General features: G+C 30.7%; 3 protein-coding genes and 1 non-coding gene across 5 annotated transcripts; 2 read left to right on the top strand and 2 right to left on the bottom strand.

The window, feature by feature from the left end:
• Positions 1 to 3,808: 3,808 nt before the first annotated feature.
• On the bottom strand, positions 3,809 to 10,228 carry LOC133677179 (nudix hydrolase 11-like). Its single transcript, XM_062099044.1, has 4 exons — positions 9,764 to 10,228; positions 8,432 to 8,574; positions 8,219 to 8,338; positions 3,809 to 4,206 (listed from the first exon to the last, which is right to left on the bottom strand). The coding sequence occupies exons 1-4, from the start codon at positions 10,104 to 10,106 to the stop codon at positions 3,982 to 3,984; spliced, it is 831 nt and encodes a 276-aa protein (XP_061955028.1). The 5' UTR covers positions 10,107 to 10,228; the 3' UTR covers positions 3,809 to 3,981.
• Positions 10,229 to 21,062: 10,834 nt separating this feature from the next.
• On the top strand, positions 21,063 to 21,136 carry TRNAI-AAU (transfer RNA isoleucine (anticodon AAU)). Its single transcript has one exon. It is a non-coding gene; the product is annotated as a tRNA-Ile (tRNA).
• Positions 21,137 to 21,868: 732 nt separating this feature from the next.
• On the top strand, positions 21,869 to 24,215 carry LOC133677508 (basic leucine zipper 19-like). Its single transcript, XM_062099589.1, has 5 exons — positions 21,869 to 22,013; positions 22,214 to 22,310; positions 23,483 to 23,573; positions 23,697 to 23,823; positions 24,145 to 24,215. Exons 1-5 carry the CDS (start codon positions 21,869 to 21,871, stop codon positions 24,213 to 24,215), a joined length of 531 nt encoding a protein of 176 aa, XP_061955573.1.
• Positions 24,216 to 24,829: 614 nt separating this feature from the next.
• Positions 24,830 to 27,084, bottom strand: LOC133676803 (two-component response regulator ARR14). Of its 2 annotated transcripts, none has more exons than XM_062098546.1 (6): positions 26,804 to 27,084; positions 26,365 to 26,703; positions 26,128 to 26,204; positions 25,944 to 25,980; positions 25,709 to 25,823; positions 24,830 to 25,609 (listed from the first exon to the last, which is right to left on the bottom strand). In XM_062098546.1, the coding sequence occupies exons 2-6, from the start codon at positions 26,621 to 26,623 to the stop codon at positions 24,952 to 24,954; spliced, it is 1,146 nt and encodes a 381-aa protein (XP_061954530.1). In that variant the 5' UTR covers positions 26,624 to 26,703; positions 26,804 to 27,084; the 3' UTR covers positions 24,830 to 24,951. The 2 variants fall into 2 exon arrangements, with proteins under 2 accessions (XP_061954530.1, XP_061954531.1); XM_062098547.1 differs by having other exon boundaries at positions 26,812 to 27,084.
• Positions 27,085 to 27,615: the final 531 nt, after the last annotated feature.

Genomic DNA, 27,615 nt, shown 5'->3' with positions numbered 1-27,615 from the left:
ATGACAATGTTGAAAGATATAAGGACATACTTGTTACCAAAGGTTTTACTAAAAAAGATGACATTGATTACAAAGAGATTTTTCACCAGTCTCTAGGAAAGACTCACTTAGAATTATTATGGCTTTAGTAGCTCATTATAACTTATAGTTGCATCAAATGGATGCAAGAACAACCTTTCTAAAAAGAGATTTAGAAGAAGAAGTTTATATGGATCAACCTAAGGGATTTTCAATTGAAAAAAGAGAGAGCACATGGTGTGCAAGCTTAAGAAATCAATATATAGACTTAAACAAGCTTTTAGACAATATTATCTCAAGTTTAATGATACCATTACTTTCTTTGAATTTAAGGAAAACATTATTGACCAGTGTATATATATGAAGGTTAGTATGAGCGAATTCATATTTCTGATTCTGTATGTTGATGATATCTTGCTTGCAACTAATGATCATGGTTTACTACACGAGACCAAGAAATTTCTCTCTAATACCTTTAAGATGAAAGACATGTGAGGGATAACTAATGTAATTGTTATTGAAATATTCTAGGATAGATCACAAGGATGGTTAAGGTTGTCTCAAAAGGCCTATTAAAAAAGAAGATAAGTTCAGTTTCATTTAATGCCCCAGGAATGAATTGAAATATAAACAAATGGAAGGAATTTCATATGAATTAATTGTTGGGAGCTTGATGTATGCTCGAACTTGTATTAGGTCAAACATTAATTTTGCTGTTGAAATGTTAGGCATCTACCAAATTAATCCAAGTTTAAATCATTGGAAGGCCATAAAGAAAATATTGAGATACTTGTAAGGAATGAAAGACTACATGCTCACTTATAAAAAATCTGATCATCTTAAGATGACTGAATATTTAGATTCAGATTTTGCTAGATTTGTGGATATAAAATGATCCATATTTGGTTATTTGCTTGTTTTAGCTGGAGGAGCAATTTCATAGAAGAGTGCAAAATAATCTATTATTGTTGCATCCATAATGAAAACTAAATTTATGGCATGCTTTGAGGCTACAATTAAGGCAAATTAGTTGTAGAACATTATTTCAAGACCTGGAGTAGTTGAAAATATCATAAAGCCACTGAAAATTTATTAAGATAATTCTGTAAACATTTTCTTTTCTAAAAATGATATGTATTCAAGAGGTGGAAACATATGAAATTAAAATACTTTATTGTTAAAGAAAAAGTTCAAAAACAAAGAGTGTCAATTGAACATATTAGCACTAATTTTATAATTGCTGATCCATTGACGAAAGGATTGTCACCCAAGAATTTTAGTAATCTTGTAGAAAGGAAAGTATCATAGCATATATATATATATATATATATAAAATGGGTTCTTAAATGGTTTATTAGAATATTAATGGTGAAACCTATTAATCAATTTTGAGAAGTAGTATTCTATTTAATAACTACATATTTAATGGACGCATAAAATAAAGAGTCTCTTTAGAAACCGATTATTCTCTCTACCCATAACAATACGTTTTAGTTCATCAAAACTTTTGCAAAGAATTTTAAAGGGGTTAAAAAAAACACAATTTTTTCATTAATTCACATGTGAGATTTCAAAATTTTACGAGGTTTACTATAGATCCAATTAATTATGAATGTGAGAAACATAAATTTCTAAGATCATAAGTATTATGATTTTATTTGATTATTCATATTTACAATTAGATAATTGCTAGCAGTTAGTTGAAGAGAAAATATTATAAAATTTTAAATTAAATTTTTTATATGATGATTTTATTTGGCATAATTCTTTGATACGTTTTCTTGTTGTTTCTGACGTCTGTAGACACACGCACGCACGCATGAATTTAGAATTTATGCCATAATAGACAGTCATCCCACCTTGAAAGGTGCTGTGGACTTGCCGTGCCTGGTCGGTCAAGATGTGGAACACATGGAATACTTTGTAAGACACAGGCAAAAACAGCAGATGAAAGATTGACTGACCAACACAAAGATTGTTTTGTCAAAAAGGGAATTGTGTGTCTCTGTTCGATTCATACACTCAAGGAAAATTCTTGCCTTGATTATATTTGATGACTATTTCATCAAGGTATTTATCTATAAGTACAAAGCTTGCTTAATTAAGATTAATTCCTTAATTAGGTTGAGCTGAGAGTTGTGTCTTCTAAACCCTTGAGAAAATGAGACGAAATTTCTTTGAAATCGGCCAATTCAAGAAATAGAAAAATGGGATTCCTCCGTACACGGGGGTGGATAAAGTTTTGTTTGAAAAAACACGAGTTAATCATAAACTTAGTCCATGTAGTTTACCAAAATCAATTAATTAATCCTCATAGATTTGGAAATCAAATATTTAATCTTTTAATTAATCCATTCATAACTTAATCATTTTCATCTATTTCAAAATTAACTCTTAACTTAATTTATTTTTTCTAAAAATAGAACAAGGAAACAAGTAAGTGGGCAACATGGAAAGATTAGGTACAACCAACACTAATCAAGAGATTATTTAATTGATCTTTAATACTACAAGAATTAAATATTATATTTCGATAAACTTACAATTAATTTGAAAAAAACAACAACGTGACTTTTCAAGCTGAGATGGATTTAAAGACCTGCCCTCAACGGGAATCAGAAGGACAACTTTTGATTGTAGACTAGAAAAATATTCATGTCCAAGTCTTTTGCTTTTGCGTACAAACTAGAAAGAGCAATTAATTATGAAGATTCTTGCTGGTCAGTGATGGAGATGCCGGGGAACCAGGGTGGAAGGGAGGTTGGAATTAGATATAAAGCAAGACAAATACAACGACTATATATCTAATCATATTACTTTGACTAAGACATGGTCTTAGCTTTCGTTTTAAACATTTCCCTTATTTATTACAAAATTCTATTAAAAAAATGATAATTTAATGTCTAATCAAATTGTCGCATCTCTTTGAAATTCATAAGAGTTCATTTTACATGATTCATAAATAAATTAAAATGCTTTAAATTGAAAGTGCAATTTTTTTTTTTTAAGAAAAGATGTAGGACAAGGAATCCACAAATTATAGATTTTGATTAAATAAAAAATCTGACCCAATATTGTTCTGATTTTAATTAAAAAAAATATTATTTATAATCAATCATATTTATAATTTCTCTAAAAAAATATAGCTTAAATTGAAATTTGCAAAAGTCATATATGTACCAAACATATTAACACAACAAACACAAACTAAATCTATTCCAATAGCTGTTTAATATATATTGTTGTATTCAATATTGTGACAACCTTTAAATTTTAAGGAAAAAAAATAGATATCTGACATTTTGTTCTTAAAGAGAAAAAGGTTTGGTTTAAGAAGTTATCACCTAGTATTATAGTCAGTAGGAATCCTAACTGGTCAATAAAGATTTTATAGTACATGACTGAGATACTATTATCCCTTAAACATCATATCTGAAATAGACTGTATCGTTGATTTTGTCTTAAATTGCTAATGATTTGTTGTATTATACTACAGATGGTCTGCTTATAATAATATTCTTGATTCTGATGTTAATTAATATTCAACTACAAATACTTTCAACTCTGGCGTTGGTAAATATCACATGATTAAAAAAATAAATTAAAATACTTTAAATTGAAAGTGAAATTTTTCTTAAAGAATAGATGTAGGACAAGTAATCCATAAATTATAGATTTTGATTAAATAAACAATCTGACTTTTGATTTTAATTAAAAAATATTATTTTTAATCAATCATATTTATAATTTCTCTATAAAATCAGAAGTTAAAAAATAACCTAGATTGAAATTTGCAGAAGTCATATATATATACCAAACTTGTTAACACAACAAACAGAAACTAAATCTATTCCATTTGCTTAATATATATAACAATAAATTCTATTATTTTGTGCTATCTAATCCTTGTGACTGCATGAACTCTTTAACTTGTAATTACCGCATGCAGAAATGTGGTTCTTGTCATGCAATTCTATTATTGTTCAAGGCCTTTTGTAATTGTTGAAAATCTCGGAGATGATGTTCGAAACTTGGAGACCGCTGGTAGATGGCAGAGGCTGTTTCAATAAGAATGCTTGCTGTTAAACCCCATATGAGAAAAACTCCTTTCTCGGATTCAAAATCGAAGAGATGGAGACAATAGTTCCAACCCATCCATTCCTTCTCTTCCCATCGATGATTTTCTTCCTATATGGAAAAACAGAAAGTGTTGAGCACCATGAAGCACGGCTAATATGCTCATTTTTATCAAATTAAGTTGAAGATGTTTAATAGAAATTCTCCAATTCACTCCAGGAAACTATCAAATACCAACAACGGAAAAAAATGATAAATTATAATGATATTTACAGATGAAAAATCACTTCGATATTTTCGTTGGTGAATACCTATGGAATTATTGGTGGAATTTAAAAAATAAAAAAAATTGAACAAATATTCTCTCGTTAATTCTGTCAGCATCTAACGTGTCAATTATTCAAATGGAATTACCGATGATAATTAACCTGTCTATATTGTATGAAAAATAACAAGGTCTTTACTTTAACAAATAACGATAACACATCTTTTTATTTTATTTTATATGTTGCTACTAGAGATTCTTAGTAATTGATCATAAGTATAAAAAAATAAAAATAACTTCTTTGTTGATAGAGTTGAAAGGGATATTGTTGCACTATCGGCACCGTCAGATGAAGAATTATATAATATGGTATCACAATATGAGAGCATTGTGTTTGATTTTTAATCTGGTAAGTAGAAGTTTTCTGATTTTGATGTGACATACAATTTGATAAAACGAAGTATTTTTTGGGAGTTTTCTTATTTAAAGACTAATCTCCTCTGTCATACTTCGTATGCCATGCATATGAAAAAAACATGTTTGAAAAGATTTAACATGGTGATGAATGGAAAAGGGAAGACAAAGGACAACATAAAGGTTAAAATGATATCTTTTTTTTTTTTGTCACCATAAGAGTATGAAGTTGTTTTATGATGGGTCATGAGTCGCAAAACTCAAAGCCATGACTTAAGATTTTCTTGATGAATATGCTTCGAACATATCTAGATTGATGAATTTGAAGAATGACAGATTGTATGGAATGACGAGTCATAACTGCTATGTGTTTATGTTAACACTCATTCCATTTACTTTCAAGGATTTATTTTCAAAATAGATATGAGATGCACTCGCGAAAATTAGTCATTTTTTTTAGAGATATATGCTATAACAAGTTACATACCGAACACATGGAGAAGCTTGAAATGAATATTTTTCAAATAATTTACAAACTTGAGATGATATTCCTCCATAATTTTTCGACTCAATTAAGCATCTACCCATATATTTATTGTTTAAGGAAAAAGTTGGAGTTCCTATCCATATATCCATTCGAGAGGTTAAGAATTACATATACATCATAAGTAAATTTTTATCGTTTTTTTTTTCTTTAAAAAATAAAACATTCATTTATTCAATCTCTGTTTAATTCCATGCAACTGCTTGTTCAACCTTAAAAAAAAAGTTAAAAATAAGGTGCATGTTGATGTTTCGATATGCGAGATTTATATTCAATATATATCTTATACTATTTTGAGCTTTACTTGAGAACAAAAATCAATCACGTTTCAAGCTAAGATGATGGTGTGAAAATACCTTTCATATGAGAATTTGTCAATATTTTTCTATCCTGGGCGACTTTTATCTAAAAATGTAGTAAGGGGAAGATACTTGATAGAAATTAAATTCAAACATGCATATAATTATATGCAATTTAATTGCGAAGAATTGAGACCTTTTATTCAATAATTATAATTATAATATGTTATTTTTTAAAACAATTTTCTCTTATACTCTTATATAAACTGATAGATTGAATAATTTCTTGTAGGCAATATTGTTAATTTTTACTATCCCAAAATTCACATATAAATGAATCTCAAATTTTTTAAATACAAGATGGTTGTAATCATGTACCAAGATTATCAAATGAGAGGTAATGCTCCTGGTAATTTGAATTTAGTATGTTTAAGTTTTAGAAGAAAGGTCAAGTGTTATAATGAGTATTTTTTAATGAATATGCCTCTCATATTTGTCATAACTCAAATTCTAAACCCTTATTTTTTGTATATATTTTGAAAAAAATTAAAAAAATCCAAAAATATCTTTTCAATAAATTTAGTTATTTCTTTATTTTCATCATTTTTAGGTGTTAAAAATAATCATAAACAAATACAAAAAATATAAAATATAAAAAATATATTTGGGGTTGAAATTGAACCAATAATTGAGTAGCACAAGAAAAAATTGAGTTTGAGAATTTTTGGGACATAATCGAGGCTTCAATTGAAGAGAAATTTAGAAAATGACTTAATTTGGTTAATATTGAAAGAAATTTGAAATTCAAGGATGATTTTGAAACAAATAGCCAAATTAGAAATCAATGAAGGGTTTAATTGAAAAAGTAATTTGATATCAACAGTCAATTTAGTTTAAAAATAAAGAATGAAAGAACAAAGGATGAATTTGCAACAAATGGTTAAATTTGGATGAATAAATTGATTCGGACATAATAATAAAAAATATATGAATTCAGAATTTTTGGAAAACAAAGAATAAATTGAAATTAAAAAAATCAATTAATTTTAAATCGAAAGAAATCTCAAGATTAAATATCTTAATTAAATGAAATTGAAAAATTAAAAAGATAAGGACTGTAATGAAAATAATAAAATATTAATAGGAACACTTGAATTTTTATTTAATTTAATTTCAGTCTTGTTTGTTTTCATTCCAATTAATTCAGTTCAATTAATTCTATTTCAATTGAATTGTATTGAATTAAATTCAAACCAATCCATTTATTTCACTTCAATTGATTTAGACCAAATTAATTCAATTTAGTTCAGATTTCAATCCAATCAAGAAACTTAGCTATTAAACTAGATTTTAAATATCCCTATTTCATCTCTCAAATCCCATAATTCTAGCCCAAAATCTTCAATCAAGACCCGAAATCAAATCCTAAATTATTCCCACAAGCCTAGCCTTTGATGGGCTTCAAAAGCCTGCAACAAGAGAGAACTAGGGAGGAACAAGAGTGGAGGAACGATAAAACCAGAGGGAGCCTCGGTTTCATGGATAAAAAAAAAAAAAAAATACTGAAGAGTAGGCATAAACCCTTAATGCCCTCCTTCAACACCACCATCTTCATCACACTCACGACAGCCTCTCTTCCAGTAATAGCCTCCATAAAAGAAAACAAGAAAACAAAACCCGATCAACCCAAATCTTAGTCATAAAAAAATAACAATTCAGACTAGTAGCCGCTCGTTCTCCCTCTCTCACAGACAGTGCTCATAAGTCATACCCCCAAAATCATAAAGTCAAGTCATTGTTTATCCTCCTCCTCCGCCGTTGCTCCTTTTTTATCCCAGTTTAGCCACCACCATGTCCAACAGTCTCACCATCACAAACCCACAGTAAAAAACATACACCCATCAACACTTAAAATTTCCACCATTCCTAAGCCAAAAAACGAAGCACCTCCATCTTGAGCTATACCAACTCTTTTACTCGAGACCACTCACTCACAGCCACTGAGACTTCCACATTTGTCAACCCCTCTTCAACTGATGAACAACATCCCTGTTTTAATTGTATTGTTTGTTTTAACTTTTTTTCTAAATAACTACATATAATATGTACAGAATTATTGACAGAATGTGAATACAATTACCATCGGACTTAATTTCTTGAAGAGTTTCAAAGCATTCAAAAAAATTTACAGGAATTGTCACTGTTGATGTAATTTTTTTACAGATTTATTGTTATAACTACCAATGAATTTACCATTGATTTATCTCATTGGTAATTTGCAATAATTACTATAGATAAATTATTATTGGTTAATTTTTTTATTTGAGACATCATTAATTCAAACTGAAAATTTATTGGTGATTATATATATTTTTAATAGAAAATAAATCACCCAAAATATGTTTTCTAACAATATTTTACCGTTTGTTATTAATTGTAATTCTGATGAAATCAGACTTTAATCAGCGATGAAATATTTCTTATTTCTTTCTTGTTTTGCTATTTTCTAGTAGTGATTATGTGTTTTGCATTTGTCAAATATTGTTCGTGCATGCAACTTTTGAAAAATAAAAGATTGAGGTATGGAGAGGGTCTGAAAACCTTGAGAAACATTTCCAATGGGACATCAAAAAGAGTGTCAACTTCGTCAGTATTTAGTACAGGCTTGAAGTCTTCTACCCTGGCTAGTAGCCCTACCACAGGGACAACCTGCAGCTGGTGCTGCATGAAAAACATGGGTTCGATCAGGATCATCAGATAGTTTGAGTCATATAAATTACCAAGAGGAAATTAAACATTACTACATATGTATACCTGGGAAATAAAGGGCTCTAAGTTTGCAACAACTTGAACAAGATGAGGATCCAAACCTATCTCTTCCATGGCTTCCCTTAATGCAGTTGCAGAGTCATCTACATCTCCTTCTTCCATCTTCCCACCCGGCAATGCTACATCCCCTGCTTCTTGCAAATAATAATAATAATAATTTAGGAGTCCCTTAATTAATTTTTGACCAAAAAAAGTTTTTAGAAAATGTTTTACCTCTTCTGTCATTTTTATAGTTTGCTAATGTTTAGCTCTTTTGTACTCTACTTCTGTTCTACTAATAATCTGATTCATAAAAGAAATTGTTTTTGGCAGAACTCATATCTAGTGAGATAGGGAAGTAGGAAAAATCATACAAGTGATGGAATTAAATCATTGTAACTAAAATAAAATTATTTTTTAGTATAATTTGTCTAAAAAAATTATAAAAATAAATGCCATGGTAGATACTCATTATAATACTATTTTATAATTGTCATCATTATATATTTTAGTATCATTTGTCTTAATTTTTGTGGCAATTGTGATATATTTTTCCCAATATTAGATATAAATTAAACATTTGAAGTTATATCATAATTCCAACTAAAACTAATATAATGTACTTCAAAGTTAAATAAATGCAGCTAAAGATGTTTAATAAAAATAATTACTTGAAATACTACTATATATAACATGTATTTCTAATTACGTTTACTCAAAATGTTGACATAATTATCGAATAATTGTCACTAGATTCTATCTTGTAGAAGTGTGTGTAGGAAGCTAAACGAAGTGAGATTTCAACTGAAGAGAATTAATCCACTCAAGAACCAATTTTATGCAGTAGTAATTGTAAACCTAAGTCAATTATAATTTTTTTTCATTAATTACCATATCTATTTTAAGCATTTTTTTTCCGGGAATTCTTGTTGGAAAATCATTTGTGCCGGAGAAATCAGTCACCATATATATAATATTGGTGTTGATGAGCTTCCCCATCATGATCCTTAATCACTAGCCTTGCAAAATTATGTTATGAAACTGTAGTCTCCCTCCTTTAATCCTTTTTTCCCCTAGCAATTGAATTCTTTTATTGTTCGAATCCTCTTGTGAAAGAGACACACCAGTAGTATCCCACTATAATTAGACAAACCAATTAAATTTTGGCATTCGATAATCCATTTCAGCCCTATTTGCTCCCTAATGATGGTTGGTGTTGCAGTTGAGAAAATCTTTGTGAAAAATAATGCTTACCCAAGTGTAAATTACAACTTATAATTTATATAAAACTCAAAATACATGAAGATTTCAATTCATTCTATACATTTGATTAATTACCTGGATGAGAAGACAACTTCATAGATCTCTTGGTAAGAATAACACGTAGCTCGCCTTCATTGCCTTCAAAGAGGCAAATCAAGACAGCCGCTCTCTTCTTCCTCCAGTTCTCCAAGCAAAACTCATCATTTTCTACTGCTACAGACTCCATGATCTCAAGCTTTGAACCAATATTATCATCAAAGTGCTCTACTTCCATAGTATTCACTCTAGGTGGAGTAAGAAGTTGGAGCTGCTCTGCAATTTTTTGTAGCGTTAATTGGCTGCTACAGAACATGCCCTTTTTGAAGCCAGCGTTTTCCATGCACGTAGAGGGCACAGTAATGCAAGCCCTGTTAATCATAATTTGATTTTTGACAAGTGATCTTGTTCTGTGAGATATATAGAGAACACAACAATATCTTGTTTAGGAGAATCATTCCCTTTCTTCTTCTTGGTTTTACATATTTTCGTACATTGAGCTGAGCCATGGATCGAAAAAAATCAAGAAATTTATAGAACTTTTATTTATTAACGTCGTGATATAACTTTAGTTGTCAAATAAGGAACATATCCTCTAGCAACCCTTTAGCCACTGCGTAGAAGAATCATTACGGGGCATATATACCCAAGTCGAACATATGGAGGGTAGAGCTTCGGATATACTATGCAATTGATTGTCTTTTATCATTATAAAGAAGTTTTAGGGTTGTGTCATTTTCATGATATTAATGTTTTTTTTTATAATAATTGAGATATTATTGGTGGAACCAGTTAATTTATTATTAAAACTATTATAAATATTTAAAATTTAAAACATTAAAAAACATATAAAAAAAAGTATCGACAAGCTCAAGAATATTTTACTTATTAGTTCATAATAAAATATCGAGACCTCTAAAATATCGGAGCCTCTAATTAAATCATTCGATATTAATATCTATAGAAGCATGAAAGGTGACCTTAATTGATGACAAAATATGATCGGTTATGTTATGAATAAATGGAAAAATATACATATAGAGTGGAAATTAAAAAGAAAAGAAAAGAAAAAGAATAGAATATTTAATAATATCTAGCTAAGATCAGCATAATTCATATTAGTGAATAATGGTGATGTGTATAAACATATTCTTTGGACCGGAATGGAAGAGAATAGAATACTAAAAGCATGAAAATGAACGAGCATCCAAAGAAAGTTGTGATGCACTTCATGTTGGAAAAATTACTACAGATTTGAATGATATAACTTAATGTTAATTTAGATTAGTTGTTTATTTAGTTTAATTATATATATAAAAAGCATGTAAATACCATAAATTTATAATCACGTATATACCATAAATAGAAGATTACACTAAAACTGTAAAACAAAACAAACATGCTTGAATTAATTTGCATAAATAAAATAATAATTACTTGTTGAAGTAGTTTAAATTTGAAATAAATAAAAATATGTTGTTTTTGTTGTTGTTGTTAATTAATATTTTTATATAAATATTGATTCTTGTGATTTATCAGCTTTAATTACCCACAATAAAATAAAATTAACCTCATAATTTTTTTTAAATATGATGTTTTTGTAAAAATAAAATATATTTAAGTTAAAAAAAAAACTATTCAAACTTTTTATTCATGTCCTAGACAAATAAAAAAATGGGCTAACAAAAAATAGTTTTTTATAAGCAAAAAAAAAAAAAAAATCTTATTGCAAACTCAAACTCAAACCTAAAATAGATGGCACGAATTGAATTAATTTATTATTAGCTAAAAAAATCATTTTGCAAGAAACACAAATCTAGGCCCAAATGTAGGACCTGGGACTTAGCCCAAGGCCCGAGTCACATCCTAACTCTTCATCTTCTCACTATATAAACTATAAAAAATCTTTTAATATTTTAATATGGGATTGAGAGTTTTTGGACATACAAAACATGTTAACCAAAGGTTCTTTAAGATCAAATTTTTATTTATCTATAATTTATTTTAATCAAGTCAATGTTTCATGTTAAAGTGTTTTTATTGGTGAATAATTTTCAACAGTTTTAAATTTTAAAAATGAGTGAATTTCACTTTTAATTTGACCTCAAATATTTCAATGAACCATATTTTTTATAACAAATCTCTAACACTCCATTGATAATCCTATGATGATTTCTTATTGTTGACAACTTTTTTTTTATTAATATGATTATTTTTTAAACTCTTACTCTTAATTTTTTTTTTGTGTATTTGTTGGTCTAACTAGTAAAATTATCTAGATTCTATTTGATATGATTTTTACAAATTAAATTAAATTGATTTTTAGTTTTTAACTTATAAAATTCATAAATATTTATAGATAGAATTATTTCTTAACTTAATTTAAGAAATTGTTACAAAAATAAACTCAAAATGTTGTTTTAATCAAAAGATAGGATTTTTAATTTCTAACTTATTATTTCTTTATCATAGTATCTTTCCTGCTCCAAATAAGTTGCATTAAGTTATTTTCTCAAACACACTTCTTATTTAACTATATATTTTTATTATAAATTATTTATGAGAAATAACTTTTGAATTATAACTCAAAATAAAAAAATCATTTTGTATAAGTCATGTTATACAAAACCTTAGCGTGTGTGTAGGTAGTAGTTTGATTTAAGATCTACAATACAAGATCTATTTAATAGAAAATAATACTATGCAAAAAATAAAAAAGAGACATAAAAAACTTAGTATGGTTCAACAACATTAAGTCTAATCTATAATAAAAATATGTTTACTATATTTGTTGGGGATAACACATGACCAAAATAAACTCTAAAACTTTGTCTAATATACTCAAATTTCATAGCATACAATAACTCATATGAGCACACTCTTGAACTTTGGGTTATATATTTATATTTTTATATATTTTGATGATAATAATTAAATAGAAAATAAACTAATATTATCTTGTTGAGAACAAATTTAAATAAATTTATTCAAAGAACATATCGATAAATAAAATTATGGAAAGAAATCCAAGAATGAAACAAGTGAAGATTTAGAATTAAATAAATATTTTGGTGCAATGTGTAAATATGCACATCTTATCTGGATAACACATTAAAATGAACTCACACACTTCACTTTACATACATATAAGATTGATTAATCAGTTCTGTCATAGCTCAATTTTTTATCTTTTTATTTTTATTATTTTTATTTTCTAAAAAATAATGAAAAACAAGTAAAAATAAAATAATTGAAGAATGAATTAAAATTTGGGTTAAGAGCAACATGATTGAAAGTTTAAAAATTTAATTAAACTCTTGACTAGTTTAATTAATTAAATCAATGGCTTAATTGGAGAATTTATTTAATTAAAATTTAGATTATTTTAATTAATGAAATTAAGAGTTTAATTGAAGAATTAATGAGTTTGAGGACTTAATTAAACTTTGATTTAATTAATTAAATAAATTCAGGGACTTATTTGAAATTAATCCAAGGGTAAAATTAAAAGATTGTTGGGATCAAATTGTTAAATTCCAGAGGCAGGGGTCAAATTGAAAATTCTCATTTTTTTACCGAAACGGCACCGTTGCTAACAGCCGTGCGTCTTCTCCATCCCGCTTCAACAGGGGAGCTCCCGATTCAGCAGGGGAGCTGATAATCTGCAACAAATCCGATCGTGGACCACATCTCTCGCCCACGATCTCGTCGGGGAAGATGTTAGAGGCAAGCAGCTGGGTCTCTATAAAAGGGGCCAAAAATCAGAGGAAAGGGGGGATTTTGGGGGGACTGAAAACGAGAGAGAAGGCCACGAACCAGTGGGGAGAACACTGAAAACCAGAGCATAAATCCAGAGCAAAAACAGAGACAAGCGCAATAAAAAAAATCAGAGGACCAACATTAACATCACCATCTTCTCGAACGCAGGGGACAGAGAGAAGAACGAAAACACAGGGAGAGGGGAAACAGAAGAGAGAACGCAAGCAAAAACAAGGAAGAAAAACCTAGAAAAACAGAGGAAAAACCAAGAAAACGCAAGCCACACACAGAGTAAAAACCCAGACCCAAGTTCGAAAGAAGAAGCCAGCACCGTCTTCAGTTCTTCATCGCAAGGACCGAGAAAGCAGGGAAAAACAAAAGAAAAAAAGGAACAGCGGGCACAGAAGCAAAGGAAAGCAGGAGGGAAAGCTATAAGCAGAGGAGGGCCACCGCGCTGCCACCATCCACACCGTCTCCAGAGAACAGAGGGGAAGAGACTGAGAGGAGGAGGAAGAGAGAATTATCCGGGAGTGCTCGAACTTTTGCTGTCGCCTGCGCTTTCGAATCGCTAGGTAAGGCTTTCCTGTTATCTTCATTTCTGCTCCTTTGATTTAAGAGAAGAAAACGGGGCTAAGGTAATTTAATTACTTTGCCCTGTGCAGGGCACGCGTGGTTTGAACCACGCGTGCCTGCAGCCCAGCCGGGCCACTGGCTTGGGCCAGTGGCCGGGCCGGGCTGGCTGGGTCTAGCCCAGCCCATGTGGGCAGAGCTGGGCCCCGCCCAATAAAATAAAATAAAATAAAATAAAATAATAAAAAAACAAAGATGTGTGTATATATAAATAAAAAAATAAATACGAATTTATTGTTTTTATTCGTTGACGCTAGAGTCAGAATAAAAATATTGATTCAAATTTATTTCATTGTATTTTATTTAAATTACATAAAAATAAAAAAATATGCATGCAAAAATAAAATAAAATAAAATAAAGTAAATTTATTGGTTTATTCACTGACGCTAGAGTTAGGAATAAAGATACTGATGTAAATTTATTTTATTTTATTGTATTTTACTTTTATTTAGTTACATAAAAAATGTGTATGCTTAAAAAATAAATTTATTTGATTTGTTTATTCACTGACGCCAGAGTCAAGAATAAAAAATACTGATTGAGATTTTTTTTTTATAGCTACATAATATTTACCAACACCAGAGTTGGAAATATTCATAGTTAAATATTCACTAACGCTAGAGTCAGGAATATTACACGCAAAACCACCATAGCATAAACCAACAAAATATTTAGCAATTTTAGATAAAATCAGCAATGCAGCCTGCCTCAAGCAGGACGTTTAAAGGGTGATAGCATCTTTCCTTTTGCATAACCAGTTCCGGACCATAGAATCTCTGTTGACCAGTTAGGATTCCTAGTGACCATAATACTAGGTGACGACTCCTTAAATAAAACCTTTTTTCCTAAAAGAACAAGATGCTAGATATCAGTTCTTTTTCCATTATCTAGAATAATTTTTAAGACCGTCGCGATATCGAGTGCGACAAGTTCAAAGAATTCATCAGATTTAAATTGTTAAAATTCAAAGTCTAATGAACGACTTTACTGGAAAAAATTAGGTTAAAAAAAAATGTTTGCAAGCTATTCCTTTTTTATTGTGTGTGTCTATATAAAATTCAAGTAATCTAATCTTTTTCATGTATCACCCAAAAAAAGTCAAGATAATTACACAAATTAATCATTCTCAAAATTCTCAATTTTGTTTTTTACTTAAATTGGTTTAGATGATTTAGGAAATTTAGATTTTTTAATGAATTATTTAGGTACTGACCAAACCCTATATTGAATTTTTCATTTAAATCCAATTAGTGGAAATTCGTTGGCCATCCAACTAGTTTAACCTAAAATCAGCTGCCATTGTCCTTTACATGTAAAAACCTATGATAAATAGCATCACACACAATTTACATAAGCAATTCTTCTCTGATATTACTCGTTTGTCCCTATTCGTTTATCCATGTTTGATGTCCAAAGCTTTTTGCCAACTCTCAAAATAAAACACATAAAAACATTGGGATCATTTTTCATTTTCATCCTTAATTATTTGATTAATAGCAGCTATATGGACTTCTATATTTTCTAAAATAGAAATAATTTTAAATTTACACCCAACCCATAAAGCAATATTAAATGTTTTTCTTAGATAAATAGATGAAAATCTAAATCATGAACAGACAAGGGAGTATTCTTTACAGGCTAGGTTTTCTTACAAGTTCTTATCATATCAGCCGGCCATGCTTTAAGCAATCACTAGCATTTTGGCAGTGATTATGGCTGAGTCAGGCTCGATGGCTCGGCCCTTGTTGCACCTACTTGTTCTTTGATTCGATTTAGGCATAGATGGGTTGGGCTTAGTTTGCAATTTATAAGCCCAACCCTTTAACAAGATGATGCAGATGATAATATCACAAGGCAGACAACAAGCAATCCTGTCAAATAGGGTCAAATTACAAAGTCTTAATTCCAGATTTTATCACTAAATATATTCTCTCCAAGTAATTTCTTTCTCTAAAATATTTACAACTCTTTAAACATAAACAAATTAAGAAACTCCAAGTGAAAAAAAAAGCAATAAAAGTCTTAAATAATATAGAAAATAAAGATACAATATAACAAAACTAATCCAAATTTATTTTATCCTATAAATTCTTGTGGTAAAATCCATTTCACTCCAATCTTCTGCTGGTAATTCAGTCAAATTTCATGTTTTATTTTCTAAATGGACTGTATTCGAGCATCATATCTTGCCTCTTCTTGTAACTTTTCACTACCTCTTCATAGCTCAATAGATCAACAGGAGTTAAAATCTTGTGGTAAAAAATGAGTAATATCAAAGGATTATATCGAAAATCTTAGATTTTTTTATCTTGATTATTATACATAACTCAGATTTTTTTTAAAAAAATTAGCTCTATTAATTCATAAATATTCCTACAAGATTATTTATTTAAACCGGTTTCGACGGATCTATAATTAACTAATGAGAACTACTTGCATAACCACCTAAGTTATTTTAGTTTAATTATTTTTCTTTTCCATAAATAACTGGAGTAGGATAACCTGGTAGTAATAAATATGTGATCGGAATGAGAAGTTGCCTCCCCTACATGCAGACAGTGCAAGAAGCTGCCAAAGGAAAACGATCGATGTTATCATATATAGATATGCCCACGAAGAATGACAGTCACAATGCCCTCGAAAAGAAATAGAAAAGAGCTCACCACGGATCCCAAACCCTACCATGCATCATCACCTTACCTCCAATCAAGTACTCGCTTGGCTCCTCGTGGAAGTCACCACTCTCCATCGCCAGAAAAATTGAACTTCATGAAGAAATATCTAGAGTACTGACTGCATTCATTGGATTCCACCTCTCTTCGTTGCCTCATAAAAACATATATATGATAAATTTTAAGGGGATTTAATTTAAATATTCAGGTTTTAAATTTATTTTTTAAAGATTATTAAAGATTATCGATTTAAGTTTTATAAATTTTAAAGTTATTGAAAGCTTATATAATTGTTAACTTCAGAACCCGTGAAATTAATTGAGATACAAGCAAGCTAATCTAGATACCTATATTAATTAAAAAAAAATATACATAATCTACTCTTAAAGTCTTAACATTAAGTAGATTTATGTCCGCAAGAGGCGTAGCGTAATAACAAAGGGTTTGAGATCTGCATAACAGGTCTCGAGTTCGAGTCAGGGCGTGCATCTTTTGTAAGAGTCTGGGATAATTAAGGTTTTACTCGCTTATCTGGATCATAAAGTACACTTTCTAGGAAGTGGAGTTTCTTTGAATCCAAAAAAAAATTAAATGGATTTACACTATTAGTCAAAATTACAACCTTATATGACATTGAGAAAATACCTTTTATTTTATCAATGCTTCCATTCAAATACATAGTTTATTCAAAATTTTACAAGTTAGAAAGAGATTTAGTCTTGATGTATAAAAATTGATTTAAGAATATCTCTAGACTATGATTATAGTGTTATCACTTAAAACTGCTATAGAAATTGTTACAAAAATCTAAAAAAAAAAACAATTGTAGAGAAAATATTTCAAGAGAAGGTTCATAATTGTCCTATCACTAATTTGCCCACTTGGGCCAGGGGGCTAGAGCTAGACATCTTCCTGTATCGTTTCTGGGGACCCCCAAACCAGTATAGTATTCTGTCCTATCTCTTGCCTAACAAAAAGATAAGTAATTTGAAGATGGTATTAGGGCATTTCTGAAATCATAATCTGGACGCGCAAATGCGCCGCCGCCGCCTGATGGTTCAAGACATTTTGTTTTCAAGAAGGCGGTGAGAATTCGACTTTCATGGAGGTCGGATATCATGAAAAGAAGTTGACGGTGGATTATTAAGAAGTCTGGAATTTTTTCTTTCCGGATCTATGTAACCCTGACTTGTAAATGTATCTTTATAATTTTCTAAAATTCTTTAGCATGTTTAATACGTCAGTTAGTCCTGTAAATATGACCCACTACTAAAAAAAAATTACAATATATATATATATATATATATATATATATATATATAAGTTAATAAGTCTGATTTTTTATATACAATAATTGATTTCATTTACAGTGCTGAAAGTATTTATTTTTGAACAAACACAAGCAAGAAGCACATAAAAAATAAAGTTTAAATTCTGATATTATTGATATATTATAATTAGGCTTATTCCAAGTTTTTTCAGTTTTTTTTTAAATTCATCTTGTTTCTTCAAATTATTATCTGAATGTTCAATTGATTATTATTATATATATAAAAAATGTTAGGCCAAACCTAATTGATTGTCACCTCAATATCAATAAGGGAATAGCAATTTGACACGTAAGACTTTCGATTTACATAGCACGATCAATGTCTTTTCTTTTTCCCATAATTATCAATTAATCACAAACTGATTTCTTACATGTGATTGAGAGCAAAGATGCTTATCTACAAGTCATGAATAGTCTAAAAAGGGCCATATTTCAATATTTCAAAAACTATTGGCTGCTCAGCCTCCTCTATTTCATTGTCACCATCCCATCCATAACCAGTCATTCCTCTTTTTCTTGGCAACATCCCAGCACATTGAGACCCTTAACCTTCTCTCTAGCCCACTACAACTTACAGTCATCGAGCAAGTAAAGTCACTACTGGTAATTTCTATGGCCAATGCTGGTTCATTACCATCAGTTACATTGGCCCCTGTTATTGTTCACACTCAGAAGGATGAGCTTCCTGTCTCAAATGACCGTAACTTTGCTATCCAGGGTCAGATTACGATGCTAGTGCTGCTCTTGCTTTTCCCTTTATGTCTTCTGTTTATTCTCTACTGTATGTGTGCAAAACGACTAAAGGATGCCTCAAAAGTCAGGCAGCCGGAGCTTGTCTCGCCAAGGAATGTTTCCGGTAGTCCTGACTTCAAAGGTCAGATTAGAGACGGGTATTTGATGCATCAATCCGTGGAGCACAAGACAACCCAGCAACCGGTATAGAAATATAGGCTCACTGCAGCATCTGCACTGTTCCTAAAATATGCCTGGCCTGAATTGCTGCCAATGATCAGAGCCTTGGAGCTATCAACCTGATTCTATATCAAGGTTCAGAATTAATTCATCCAGATCCAGAGGTTACTGCAATAATTTCCATATATATATATATATATGCGCGAGCGCGCTTGCTTCTTCTTTTCACAATATTAAGATATCAAGAGCATGAACCCACTTGATTATTATTATAAACTTTTTTTTTGAATATATATTTCTTACTGTTGTGATGGATTCATGTGATTTGATCCACATCAAGTTCCTAAGTTTATGTAATGTAGTTTTTAGATGTCTACTTCTAGTTTCAACAGATTGGAGCATCAACTATGATAATATACACATATCGTATTATCGTATTAGTTTAAATTAATCTACAATTTTTTTTCTTAATAAGTTATGTTATTCATGAGAAATATGTGTGCAATATATTTTTTCCTCCTCGAGAAAAAGTAGTATATGGCATCCTTTTCTCTTTAACCATAAATTGTATTTGGCATATTATGGACTTCTACCCTACCATGGAGGACTGTGAATGAATCGTATCGGGACAAGATCAATAGTTCTATGATTTCGTACTGACTCATCCATCTATAACTCTGATTGATCACACATCATTTGCATCAAATATTGAGGGTTTTTTCCCCTTGTCTTGTACCGATTCGACTCGAGCTTTTCAATTATCGGTTATAATTATGTGATGGATGGGAGCATATCTTATGATATATATATATATATATATATATGAAGGCATGTTAACCTTAAAAAACATGGTGCCGATATGCTAGTTGATCAGGAAGAGGACATGCTCCTTAAAAATCATGATTTTAGTGGCAATATTTCGAAGACAATACAAGTGATAATGTAGCAATTATTATTTTTGTTTGGTGTGTAAATGATTTTAGGAAGTGGTAGCATCTTGTCGTTTGCTTCAATAAAGGGGAGAGCGACAAAATTAATAATTTAATATAAGCTATATACATTGAACATTTGCGGGGATATTTTGGGGTGGATGTAACCCAGTACCATCTGTATCCTGTGTTGCGATTTGCATAAATTATATGCACACCCTTTGATTATCTAATTTTTCACAATTAAGTGTAGATAATTTCAATGAGCAGTTCCATATGGTTAGAGATTTATTTATTTTCTTAATTTTACTAGTTTAGGATTTGAGTAAGTAATTAAGAGAATTTATGCTTCTAAATACAGCAAATTAAATGAAAGATACACCATTAAAATTGTCTAGGAAAGTCTTTTGAATCTATTGATGCTTAAATTGATGAGTAAATACGTAAAAACAATGACCATAGCTACATTATTTAATTATTGGATATATGGAATTATAATTAAAATTAAAATTGGACCTGGAAAAAGTCAACATCTTTGGGTTTTATAAGAAGATATCAAAAATTCGAAATAGATATATAAAAATATACATACAAACTTTTATCAAAATTTATGAAATTAAAGTTGTATACCTCATACATAATAATAGAAAAGAATATCTCAAGTTATTTCCAAACATAGCCACCAATTTTTAATTGGGTTCTTAAACTAAAATTTATTCCTATGAGATTCTATAGATGACATCAACCACTCTTCAATTGATTCTTCAGTGCATTGATGAGAAGTTAGCATTCTCCTGTAAAAAACTACAATGAATTGGATAGAGGGATTCAATTAAAAAAAATTAATGCCTAGCAGGCTAAGATGGAATTAATCGAAATAATTGTTTTATTATAAAACTGATTTTTTTGATAATTTGATAGGCATGAAATGCAAAAGAATAGTGAAGCCCTCTTCCCCATACCCAATTGTTAGCAAAGGTAGAACGAACTTGAAAAAGCCCAGGCCTTTCTTTCTAACTCAGTTTAGAAGGCCAGGCTGTTTTAATCTCTTATAGAGCTAGAAATCAAATTATTTCTATATAATATTTCAACTAGCTCGGCAACTGGCCTATTAGCTCAGTTGGTTAGAGCGTCGTGCTAATAACGCGAAGGTCGCAGGTTCGAAACCTGCATGGGCCATTTTATATTTTGAGTTCTGGAGCCAATTTTTTCTTTTTTTTTTTGAGAATTCCCACCAAACACCTGCCATGTATAACCTTGTTCGTCTAGGGCTAATCTATCCTTATCCTCAAATGCACCAAGAATATAGATAGAGCTAAATCACTATCATATCTAGGATCTAGAGGGCTGCAGCTGCTATGCAATATAAATCAATTTTTCCATGGAGTTGGTGCGTGTTTCACCTTTATATATAGCTAGCTTTGGAAGCCATTTTAATGACCTTCTAAGTAAATCTCTTCTGGGTCTGATACTCTTGACGTACTTTCTTCTTCAATCTGTTGTGTACAAGACCACATATATTCCGCATAAAGAAAAATAAACGAGGCCACAATATGTCTAAATTTGGTGATCCAAGTTGTTCTTGTTCATCATACAAAAACTTACCTTGTATTCTTGGATTTTTAGTGATTTTAATTGTATTACTTTGGGGTTCCAATATTTTTGGCTGTAGCCGAATAATTAAAAAGAAATTTCCTGTGACAATTGAAATTTTTTATATAAATAGCTGACAAGCCCTAACAAGGTTTCATTGCTCTCAAACAACTAGCTCTTCCAAGTGAGTGAGTCTTTCTGATTTCTTCTTGTTATTGTTTTGATAGTTTTTCGTTATTATATAAGAATATGGAAATTGCTTATTTGTAGGTAACATCGCCATAAGCGGTGGACCAAATCTCTATCCACCCTCTAAAAATGTTGAACCCTAAGAGAAGTGATCACTCTGCTTCCTACTTTGACATGGAGATGAATTCACGCCCTAGGGTTCCATTACTCCTTGGATCGGCTAGAGATTCATTTGCTTTTCTGAAGGAACCCTGCTTTGTCAAGTCGGGGACTGGTAATAGCTTCTTACTACTCTGTTAAAAGTTAAAACCATGTTTTTAATGACTATCACAATTGATTAATAGATATCTCCTATTTTATATATAAAAAAGTTTTACTACTAGAGGCCTCTTGAAAAGAGATCAAAGTTATTTTGAAAAACGTTTTGTTCAACTGATAATTCAATCCATGGAATTAAATTGCCTTTTATTCCAGGTTCTTGCACCGTAGCTGAGCAACAGAATGATACACAGGGCAAGAGGAGGCATGACAACGCTCTAGACTCGGAATTGGAATCGAAAAGGATTAAACGGTTGATTTTTTCCCTTTACTTGTTATTTTCTTATATGATCTCTATGCTTATGTGACGCATGCATTCCCAAATTAAAAATTTAGCACATATAATAAAAATAATATTTTCAGCGACATGCCGTACATCAATTATAAGATTATATTTAGTTAGTGTTTTAAAATAAAAATATCAAATATAAAAAATACAAAAACGTGTTTGGTTCGAGGAATAATAACATAAATATATTTTTAACATGGTTTTAGAATGTATTTTTATCATTTTAAAATAAAAAAGACACCAAAAAATATTTTTTTTGTCTCATCTATTCCCATCACTTCTATATATATCTCGAGAGAGTAACTAAATACTATTTTAATGACTATATATATTGCTGTCAAAGTTTTTAGGAAAATAAATTGAAACCACTATTAATATTTTTTATATAATCTATGTTTATTTGATGCACATAATTAAATTAATCACACATAAATTTTTCTCCATGCATGACATGTCGTAGATTACCAAATATATGATCATCAAAGCTTATTGGAAATTAATATATGTCATCGCCAAAATTATAGATGCTTTAGAATTGCTAAATCTTGCGATTATGAAATTTAAAAAATATTAATTAATATAGCTAAAATGTCATTCCATTTCCTAAATTATTATTTTTTATTTGATATCTATGTTTATGCACACGTGCCACAAGCCCACACGATTGCTAAATTTGAGATTTACGTAATATAATTTCTCAATATTTATGGCCATGCACGGCATCGCCAAACAAAAGTTAATCGGAACTTATTGGCAATACACGTCATACCCATATATAAATTTTAGGGATACTATTTCTAAATCCTACAATTAAGAATATTATATAATAAATATTATTCCATATCCTAGCTTTTTTCGGGATAAAAAAAGGAATAAAAATAATTAAGTATAGAAAGACAAAAATTAAGTTCATAATTATTTCAGAAATAAATTTATTTTATAAATTTATTTATATCTTTTTAATTAAATTTGTTTTTTTGTATTTATTTTTTCTTTTTAAAACACTAACCAAAAAAAATCATAAAATTGTTATTTAAAAAAAAGAATGTTGTAATTTGGTAGTTCTTGTGTCGAACATAGACTAATTTTTATATGATATTTGCCTAATTAATTAAATTGGCGCACTTGTTTTGTAGAATTATGGCCAACAGATTGTCTGCTCAAAGATCCCGACTTCGGAAGCTGGTGTATGTAGAAAAACTCGAAAGAGATGTCAGAGCCGAAGAGGTACGTAGGTGCTTGAAATATTTTGTCTCCCATGATCATCGTCTCCTTTAAAGGTTAAAACTGGTGTGTGTGTCTGTGTCTAACAAATGATCAATATCCCTCAAATATTTAACAAAAATGCAGGTCAAAGTATATTGGTTATCTCTACAAGAGTCACTCTACCAGCAATCCCAAATGGCTCTTAAAACTGAAAATACTCATATAAAGGAGATCATGGAAGGACTTGAGAGAGAAAAGGCTATGAAAGAAGGTAATTATGCTACGTTTTTGGAAAATTATTACATAGATTTTGATCCGTTGAAACTAGACTAATCACACTGGAATGTATTAAAATATGTTATGATATGCAATGAGTTACAATATATTATAGCTTGTTCCGATTGTTATTTAAGTGTTTGTGGTCCGTCATGTAACTAAGGGGTTATTTGGAATTATATTTTTAAAAATTTTGATTTTTTTATTTAAAATTATTTTTTTTATATTCTTGAATCTTTTTAATGTATTTTTAAGTAAAAATAAATCATTGCCGCGGCACTCTCAAAGATCTCTCAAGGCTGTGTATTTTTTGCAGTGGAATTTCAATATCTGAAGAAAGAACTGCAGGCACTAAGGGGAGCCTCTATGCGTTTGCTTTATAACTGATTTATCAGCTGGGGAAGCACTTTCAGATTTTCAGAGTAAGTTAGGAGGACAAGAATAAAATCTGCCATGAAATGTAATTTGCTTTCTATGGTGGAATTGAAATCGTCAAAATAAAGATGTTTCGAGTCATGTTGTAAGAATAAAATCATACCATATCGTTTAAATGTAAGCTAGATCTTCCTAGCTAGTTTAAATTAACAGTTTAATTTAGCTCATTTGGATGGTTTGAATGGTGAATAATACCCTTCTATAATATCCTTCATTTGCTTGCCATTAGACCAAGCTTTGCTTATATGTTCCCACTTCAGTTCCAAGCATATCTCTAACCAAGATTGGAGATCAGACCTAAATTAAGGTTATAGAAAGACTCATAATAGATGTGATATTTTTTAGAACAGTCTTATCGGATGTCATAGCATCCGATGGGTGCGAATAAATATATAAAAGATTAAATCATGACTGGTTCGGTTAACCTTGGACCGCCTAGTTTATGTAAGAGGTAGGGCAAGGCACCTGCATGTGTAATATTGGATTGCATATGTGTGATGCTATATACAGACGGGAATTAATTCATATAATAGGCAAGATTGTGCATCGGTGATGATGACGAGACATTGGAGAAAGCAAGCTCGAAGTTAAGAAATGCTTGCTATTGATTTGTATGATGGTAAAAGACAATCATATGAATTGCAATATTTTGGACAAGTACCTCAAGATCTCACTTAGAATGTCTCATTCATATAGTCAGATCTAGAGTACTTGCCCTTTTTCCATGATCTTTATTCCCATCCCCTTCTCTCTTCAATCTACTAAGCTTTGAGGATGAGGGAGAGTACAAAGAGAGAGATAGCTCACTGTTAACTTTAGTACTGTCCTCCAAACTTCGCTGGTTGCTATCATGATCTTTTGTTGGTGTTAGCTTCAGAGACAAATCTAAGTCAAGATTGCAATCTGAAGCCTTTCTTTTCAATGTCTTCCACTCTTGTACTGTACTAGTTGTTGATTTTGAATCTGAAGGCAGAAACCTCTTAAAATGTGGACTACTACTCTCCCCTACTTTGGTTTGCATTTGAGGTAGCACGAGAGGGCTAACATCAATGAGGCTTGGACTTGGTTGTGGTTGCCAGAATCTATTGTTGTGCATTAATGATTGTGGCAGTTGTTGATCACCTTTAAGCTCTTCATTTTTCCATTTAGATTGTGCATTAATCAAAGAGGAAGCACCCATTTGGAACTTGCCAGAATTGACACTCCAGTTGCTATTGTTGCTGCTACCAAAGATCCTCTCAGCCACTGTTCCATAGGATCCTGGTCTGGTTCGATCGATTACACACCGACCCACATGAGGGTTATAAATAAAATGTTCACGAGCATTCCAAGAAGCATCTCCATACCTTCAGAAAACAGGAAGAAAAAAATTTATGGACAAAAAAAGATATTCTTAATTTATGAAAATAGAGAACAAGAATGCCTACTGATTGCATATTTGATACCTGAAGCTGGAATTTTGTCGTTGGTACTGATTATATCCTTGCAGCATGGGAAGTTGGCTGAGGTTATAAATATTGCGATCTCCACTTTCCACAAGATGCTTATGATCAGTCATGCCTGCATGTAATAAAGGCCAGTACTTCTACGGATCAGAGCAAAATGAAGAGACCCTAACTTTATCTATCTTCATGTTTCATCAAGTCAAGAAGAAGAATGGAATGTAAACGGCTTAATTACCTTGACTTGGATCATCTACCTTCTTGCTTCTATACATCTGATTAGGATTCCAGGAAAAGAAGGAAAAGAAATAGAAAATTAGAACATGCTGAATCACCTTATGGTATATATATATGAACTGCAGTCAATAATATATTTCCAAGGAATTGTTAGAAAACTAATACTAATTCTTCAATAAAACTACCTGTAGATGGCTCTTGACATGAGCAATGCTAAGTCCATTAACATTCATCAGTTGAAGAACCAGTTTAGGAGTCGCTCCTGCACCAAGAAATTAGCAAAAAAAAATGATAATAAGAATTTGTCACTTGTTTTTCAACGTCAATCCATAAGACTGAAGAATTTAAATCTGAATTTATGACCGTCATGAGAGGATTTCATTTCTTGAGAATTCAAGCAAAAATATGGTATCTTGACTTACTTTCTTGGCCACCAAGTCTTTCCACAGCTTTAATAAAGCAAAGATGAAGCTCAGGCGTCCAACGGAGCCTTGGCAGCTTGGATCTAACATAGGGTCTTACTGAAGACTTGTTTTCGCTTTCTTCGACCGTGCTGTTGCTTGAACTTCCTCCCTTTTTAGGCCTACTTTCTTCTTCATCATTCTCTCCACCAGCACTCTCATCATGATCTTGTAGAGAGGCACTCGTTTTTGAACATCCAGTATGGTTGCTTTCCTCCATATGATCTTTCCTTTTGACTCCACTCCTATCTTTCTTCCCAAATCTTAGTCTAAACTTTCTATTTCACCTGACAAAGACAACTACATAGCAAGAGATTTTAGGGCTACAGACAGATTTACAAAGCTAAAAACGAAATTGGAACTAGGGCCCCTGTGAAGGTGACCATAGTTAACCATATACCTTCTCACCTCCTGATAGGAGAGAAAAACTGCTGTTCAGAAGACAAGAGGCATCGATTTTGGTAATGAAAACTCATCAACTAAGCAAGACAAAAAAGAGATGCAGTTCTTTGTGCAAAAAGAGGGGATAGGAACCCTAGATCTTGACAAAGAAGATAGTCTCTCACTCTCCCTCTCCCTCTTGGGACATGTAAACAATTATTCACCTAAATTTTTGTATGTTCCATTAGATTATTAATTTATATTATATGATACGGTTTTCCTCTCTACTTAACATGTGATGTTGTACATGTATGCATGGATGTCATGCAAAGCAAGAAAACAAACCAGCTAGGTAGAGAAGCCTTTCTCGTGTAAAGAAAATTTCCTCCCTTTCGTTCTGACCAGTATGTGGGCCTCAATTGTTAGAAAAGAAAAGAAAAAGTTGTTGGAATTTATATCATATTCCTGTTCTCAAAAATATTTCAATTTTCCAGTTTTATTAGTATTATAGTATTTCTTTTCGTATAGAGTGATTCTTTTTTAATTAGTATTTCCTTTTATCTACAAAAACTCTTGAATATTGGATCCAAGGGGGAGAGAACTTTTTCTTGGTGAAAATAAATAAATAAATTAGTTTAAGCATATATAGAAGGTTTTGTGTTAGTTTTTGTGAAGTCTTTTGAGATTTCTAGATTTATGAGATTTTCACGATTGAGTTTTTTTTTGTGAAGTTTTTTTTTTTGAGGATTTTGTTGAGAAGGTTTTTTTGTGGGCCAGATTTATTCATGTAGCTATTATTATTATTATTAATGTTTTGTTTTTGGGTCATTG

The sequence above is a fragment of the Populus nigra genome, chromosome 17, assembly GCF_951802175.1.
Source record: "Populus nigra chromosome 17, ddPopNigr1.1, whole genome shotgun sequence".
Taxonomy (NCBI): domain Eukaryota; kingdom Viridiplantae; phylum Streptophyta; class Magnoliopsida; order Malpighiales; family Salicaceae; genus Populus; species Populus nigra.
Note: the sequence above shows the minus strand (reverse complement) of the source record. Positions and strands in the feature narration are given on the sequence as shown.